The 6,583-nt window shown below is 41.9% G+C and overlaps 3 protein-coding genes across 3 annotated transcripts; all 3 read left to right on the top strand.

Annotated features, from left to right (window-relative positions):
• Window positions 1-246: 246 nt before the first annotated feature.
• Window positions 247-2,628, top strand: TM35_000112490 (ribonucleoside-diphosphate reductase large chain; the record flags this gene model as incomplete). The annotated part of the gene is made up of 1 exon (XM_029024958.1): window positions 247-2,628. The coding sequence occupies one exon, from the start codon at window positions 247-249 to the stop codon at window positions 2,626-2,628; it is 2,382 nt and encodes a 793-aa protein (XP_028883781.1).
• Window positions 2,629-3,151: 523 nt separating this feature from the next.
• On the top strand, window positions 3,152-4,048 carry TM35_000112480 (uncharacterized protein; the record flags this gene model as incomplete). The annotated part of the gene is made up of 1 exon (XM_029024957.1): window positions 3,152-4,048. One exon carries the CDS (start codon window positions 3,152-3,154, stop codon window positions 4,046-4,048), a length of 897 nt encoding a protein of 298 aa, XP_028883780.1.
• A 778-nt stretch (window positions 4,049-4,826) lies between these two features.
• TM35_000112470 (endonuclease/exonuclease/phosphatase) lies at window positions 4,827-6,458 on the top strand (the record flags this gene model as incomplete). Its single annotated transcript, XM_029024956.1, has 1 exon — window positions 4,827-6,458. The coding sequence occupies one exon, from the start codon at window positions 4,827-4,829 to the stop codon at window positions 6,456-6,458; it is 1,632 nt and encodes a 543-aa protein (XP_028883779.1).
• Window positions 6,459-6,583: the final 125 nt, after the last annotated feature.

Raw genomic sequence — 6,583 nt, 5'->3', positions numbered from 1 at the left:
GATAAAGAAAGCGGAATCTGTAATTTGAGATGATATTCCTACAAGAGAATGTATTTCTTTTTTTTTTTTTTTCTTTGCTTTCTTGTCTGTGAGTCCATTCAAAACAAGGAAAACAGGAATTTCAAGCAAAAAAAAAAAAAAAAAAAAAAAAGAAAATCAAACAAGAAATAGAACAAAAACAAGAAAAAAAAAGAAGAAAAAAAAGGAACAATATCAACAACAACAACAAAAAAAAAAACATAAATAATGGTGTTGAAGGTAAAAAAGCGCAATGATACATTGCAACCGTTCGATACCGACAAGGTATACGCACGGTTGAGTCGTGTTACTGCTGGGCTTGATATGGAATATGTCGATCTGAAGCGCCTAACAGAGACAGTAGCTGATGGTGTATATGATGAGATTCCATCTGTGGAACTTGACAAGCTCATCTCTGAGACAGCAGCCTATTCCGTGACAAAACATCCACATTACAGTCTTATGGGTGGACGTCTTTGCGTCACTGCACTGCATAAAGTAACAAAGTCATCTGTGCTCGAAACATTTACTATTTTGTACAACCACATAGCTCATGGTACAGGACGTCACGCACCACTTATCTCAGATACACTGTGGGATATTGTACAACGACGACACGAAGAATTACAACAAATTATTGATTACGAGCGTGATATGCGTTTTGAATTTTTTGGATACAGAACTTTGGAGAGATCTTACCTACTTCGTGTTGAAAGGGCACGAGGAGAAATGGATATTGTAGAGCGTCCACAACATATGTTTCTTCGGGTAGCTTTAGGTATTCATGGAGAAGATTTGAAACGTGTAAAGGAAACATATGATTTAATGTCTCTGGGATTTTTTACACATGCCACTCCAACCTTATTTAACTCTGGTACACCATACCCACAAATGAGTTCATGTTTCCTTGTTGCAATGCAAGAAGATAGTATTGAGGGAATTTATGATACACTTAAACAGTGTGCTATTATCAGTAAAATGGCTGGTGGTATTGGTGTTCATGTTCATAATATTCGCTCTGCTGGAAGTTATATTGCAGGAACGAATGGAACATCAAATGGACTTGTACCGATGCTTCGTGTGTGGAATAACACAGCTCGTTATGTAGATCAAGGTGGTGGTAAACGCAAGGGTGCGTTTGCTGTTTATCTTGAACCTTGGCATGGAGATATTTTTAACTTCCTCTTACTAAAGAAGAATACTGGAAAAGAAGATCAACGTGCACGTGACCTCTTTTATGCCCTGTGGATTCCTGATTTATTCATGGAACGTGTGGAAAAACGTGATAAGTGGACACTTATGGATCCAAATACTGCACCAGGATTAAGTGACTGTTATGGTGAGGAATTTAATGAGTTATATGAACGTTATGAAAAGGAAGGACGTGGTGTAAAAACAATTCAAGCACAAGATCTTTGGTTTGCTATACTTGAATCACAAATGGAAACAGGAGTTCCTTTTATGCTCTATAAAGATGCATGTAATAAGAAATCGAACCAGAAAAACATTGGTGTAATCAAGTGTTCTAATTTATGCACAGAAATCATGGAATACTCATCTAAAGATGAAATTGCAGTATGTAACCTTGCTTCTATTGCTTTACCTCGTTTTATTGATGAGGAAAAAAATGTTTTTGATCACCAACGACTATATGAAATAACAAAAGTTGTGACAAGAAATTTGAACAGAGTTATTGATATGAATTATTATCCGTTACCACAAGCACGCGACAGTAATATGCGTAATCGACCTATCGGTATTGGTGTACAAGGAATGGCAGATTTATTCACAATGCTAAGACTTCCATTTACTAGCAGTAAGGCTAAAGATTTAAATGAAGAAATTTTTGAGACAATTTATTACGCCGCAGTGGAAGCTAGCGTCGATCTTGCTGAAGAAGAAGGACCATATGAAAGATTTCAAGGGAGTCCTGCTTCTCAAGGTTTATTACAATTTGATTTATGGGGTAAAAAACCACGCAGTGGACGGTGGAACTGGGATGCACTTAAGGAACGTGTTAAAACGAGTGGTATGAGAAATTCTTTACTCTTGGCTCCAATGCCAACTGCATCAACATCTCAAATTCTTGGTAATAATGAGTGTTTTGAACCCTTTACTTCCAATATTTATGTACGTCGTGTTCTAAGTGGTGAATTCCCTGTTGTTAATAAGTATCTTGTTATGGATCTTATTAAACTTGGACTTTGGAATGATGATATGCGAAATCAGATTATTGCATATAATGGTTCAGTTCAGAATATCAAGGAAATTCCATCTGATCTTAAGGAATTATATAAAGTTGTCTGGGAAATTCGACAGAGAGATTTGATTGATATGGCAGCGGATCGTGGAAAATACGTTGATCAGAGTCAAAGTTTAAATCTATTTTTGGAAAAACCAACCTCAAGTCAGTTGACATCTATGCATTTCTACACATGGAAATCTGGTCTAAAGACGGGTATGTATTACTTGCGTAGCAAGGCTGCTGCAGATGCCATCAAATTTACACTTGATCCAAAGACACTAAAAGAGATGAAAAACAGTGGTGCATCTACTCCAGTCTCATCGCCGAGACCTCAGGAAGATGATTGTTTGAGTTGTGGTTCTTAATACATTTATTTGAGTGAAGAATCTTTTTTTTTTCGTAGATTAGTTTTGGGCCGTAATAAAAAAAAAAAAAAAAAACACCTGCCCCCTCTCCCCTTGTAAATAGAGATGGCCTGTTGCAGATGGAAGAGGAAAGAAATTAAAAAAAAAAAAGAGCAAAAAAAAAAAAGATTAGGGTTTCCTTTGTTTGTTTATTTTTCCTTTGTTTATATCAAGCAGATTTCTTTGCTTCCGCTGCATTTCTATAGATTATTTCTCGTATGATACAGATTTCTAATTCCCACTCTTATGTTTTTTTTTTTATATATATCTCTTTCTTTCTGTTTTCAGTTGGACTGAATTCGTGGTTTTCGCTCACGATACTGTTCAGAATGTGTGTCTGGGATTTTTTTTTTTTTTTTGGAGGCACCATTTCTGTGATTGGTGCTATTGCTGCAGTTAAGTTCAAGGAGGGGAGAGGAACATATCTAGAAAACCATAGTGACTCTATTGAGATTGATAGATAGAGATTGACTGGTGTAGTTCCATGGTGACCAGTCCCCGCGCCGATGCTACGGTCCTACAACGTCTGGAAGAGGAACTGCAGCAACACGAACTAGTGCTTGCGGGAGAGCAGGCGCGACTAGCCGAATTGCAGCGACCCGACAGCTGCAGCAGCAGAGGCAGCAGCCCCACCCGCCGCCATAGCAACAACAGCAACATGGGCAGTGTGAGTCCGCGGCGAAGCCCAACGGCGAATGGCGAGAGTCTCGCAGCGGCGCGGAAGCGGCTGCAGGCGAAGAATGCGGCACTTCGCCAGGCGCTCCTGCGGCTGCGGCGGGCGGAGCGGTCCCTCGCGCTCGACCCGCAGTTGATGGAGATCCGCAACAAGACGGCCGCGACGCAGCGGGAGGTGGCGCAAATCACGGAGGAGGTGCGCACCCTCGAGAATGTGCGGCGGCAGTGGCGAAAGGGGATGGAGCGGGTGCGGGCGGGGGAGCGGTCGGTGTCGGCGATACGCGGCCGGCAGTATGAGGAGCAGCTGCAGCTGCGGGACACACTGCGAAACCTCACGGAGGAGCTGAAGCTGCTGGAGAAGAAGGACATTCAACTGCATGAGCATTTCGCCGCCTTGCAGCGGCAAGTGGTGTTGAACGTTACAGAAAAGGAACTTGCCGCATTAAAGGAAGAGCGGGAGGAACAGGAGAGAACAATAGAAAATCTAAAGAAAAAACGGGAGGAGTTGCGGTCACGTCATACAGATTTAATGGATGAGCATAGACGTCTGGCATTTAAAGAGGGAAGAGCAAAAGCCAAGATGGAGAAGGATATTGCAGATCTTAGAGCTCTTCTACAGCTGCGTGATGAGGAACTAGGACAGTTGTATCGCACCATTGGGCGAGGACGAGGACGAGGGCGAGGGCTTGGTAAACCTCAACATTAATACCTGTAGAGAATGGTGGTGGAAAAAAAAAAAAAAAAGAAGGACAGCACACCAAATATAATTCGTTATCCTCTTCAAGTTATGTATGTGTATATGTGCGAATGCAAGTTTATCTCTTTCTTCACTTTCTCCCATTGTTTCCGTATTCATTGGTTTGCAATAAAGGAGTTGCTGAAGTTTTTTTTTTTTACTTTTTTTTTGGTTTTGCTGTAGATTTCGATACTTTGATTTATTAAATGTTTTCTTTGTGTTGTGCTACGCTGTTTTCTTGTGTTTTTTCTTTTTTTTTTTGGCTTATGCTTCAATATTTACTTTCTTTTTCTTTTTTCTTTTTTCTTTTTTGTTCTACATGAACAAACTACTAGCCTTGTCAGGAAGGTCGTACTGCAGAGAAGGCAGCAGAAAAAGAAACAAAGAAGGAACGGAGAAAAAAAAACGTAATTACCGTGTGTGAACGGGGGAAGGGGAGGGGTAAAAACACCCCTTTTCTCTTCAAATTGTCTCTTTTTGTTCTCGTCCCTCAGGAGAGGTGTTGAAGAAAACAACAACAACAACAACAAGAGCAACGTCAACACCCCTGTATATATATATATATTACATATCAAGTGAAAGAACTAAGTCAACAAACCAGTCAAAGGAGCATAGAAGTAAATAAGAAGGAAAGAAGGAAAGAAAAAGAAAACAATACCAACCGAGTTTAAAAAGAAAGAACAAAAAAAAAAAGGAGAAGCAGAGACACAAAAGCAAAATAAGTAACAACAAGAAAATATATTGTTTCATGTATACAACAATGACAACGTCATCTCCTACAGCAGCTGAACAACACTCATTGGGATGTGAAAGTGAATCCAGCAACCACCCTCAACGAGTTGATTCAAACCCACCTGGACTTCTCTCGTTTTTACCAAACAATGAAAAAACAATTCCTTCTGCCTTACCTGTTGTTGGTATTCCCCATAATGAGGCGGTTCGTCAACCTACTCTTTTAGAGCGTCGTGAAAAGAAACTATGTAGTGCTAGTTTTCCTAGTCTGGATGCGGAAACATTACAGGATGATTGTCGTGCTAATATATCAGAGGGTAGTAGTGCTAGTTCTGTTTTTCGTGGTTGGGCGAAAACTCAAATAGGTAGTAGTTTGAGTACATCATCTGTAGAGGGTATGGTAAAACTGGTAAGTTACAACATTTTAGCGCAGCGTTTCGTATCAACAGATTTATACCCGCATTGTCCAACTTTTGCTCTCGCCGAGGATTACCGATGTTCTCTTTTACAAGAAGAACTAAGTAACGCTGCTCCTGATATTATAGCTTTACAGGAAGTTAGTCTAGATGTTTTTCAAAAACCTGGTTTACTGGGTGATTGGTTACGATCACAATACCATGCTGTCGGAAATCATGTGGTAATAACTGACTCTAATGGACGCCCCAGATCTTATGGTGAAGATGTTCAGGGTCCCCGGTCCGATAATACTCCTCTCTCTCATGAGATGGGTCTTGTTTCACCAGAGGTAGAACGCCACGGTGTTTCTCCGATTAATGCCGCTTCTAACGATAATGGTTTTCCATATCATAGACGCTCTGAGATGGAAGGTGTATGCATATTTTACCTAGAGAATCGCTTTGAGTTATGTGAGGTAGTCCCTATCCGATTTAATGAAATAGCTTCTGCCGATCTTGACCTTACGGAGTGCGAGCGTCGTCGATTACAAGTGAACTCCCACAACGTGGCGCTCATCTCCGTCCTGCGGGATCGTCAGGCGCCGCACATTGTGTATGTGGTCTGCACTGTGCATCTCATCTGGCAGCAAACGGCCTGTCAGCTCTGGCAGCTGCACCACGTACTGCGGGCGGTGGAGGAACTCAAACAAAAGTACGAGGCGCTGCCGGACGGCGCCGTGGCGGTCGTTCTCGCGGGCGACTTCAACGCGGAGCCCACCGCCCCGACGCTGCAGTTCGCCCTCGCCGGGCAGCCGCCGCCGGACAGCGACGTCGTGCGGGGTTGGCGACTGCCAGAGAATGGCAACAACAACAGCAACAGCAACCATAACCATGGCAATGATAATAACAATAAGAAGAGTTACAATAGTAATAATGATAAGAATAAAAATAACAACACAGAAGGGGAGGTAGCACGAAAACGGTACCGTATCACAGAAAGCGTGGGGCACTCCCTTACGCTACACGACGTATATGCCGCTTACCGCGCGCAGCACTCACAGTGCGTGTCCGCGGTTAATCCGTCTACAAATGGGGAGGGTAAAGTACTGGACCATATTCTCCTCGACGAGCAGCACGTCGTCTGCACAGCTGTCCTCGAACTCTCTGGACTTATGGATCTGCCAACAAAGCACTGTCCCAGTGATCACTACCCTGTGGGGGCCATATTCGCTCCGCGTAGTTTAGTTGCATGAAAATGCAGGTGAATTGAGCGCTGCAGAGGAATAAAAGAAGGAAAACAAAAATAAAACAAAAAGTAATGAGAGAGATGGAGAGAGGCCATATATATATATATATATATATATATATATATATATAT

Source organism: Trypanosoma theileri (assembly GCF_002087225.1).
Source record: "Trypanosoma theileri isolate Edinburgh chromosome Unknown TM35_Tth_11_V1, whole genome shotgun sequence".
Taxonomy (NCBI): Eukaryota; Euglenozoa; class Kinetoplastea; order Trypanosomatida; family Trypanosomatidae; genus Trypanosoma; species Trypanosoma theileri.
This window is presented reverse-complemented; position numbering and strand designations above follow the sequence as displayed.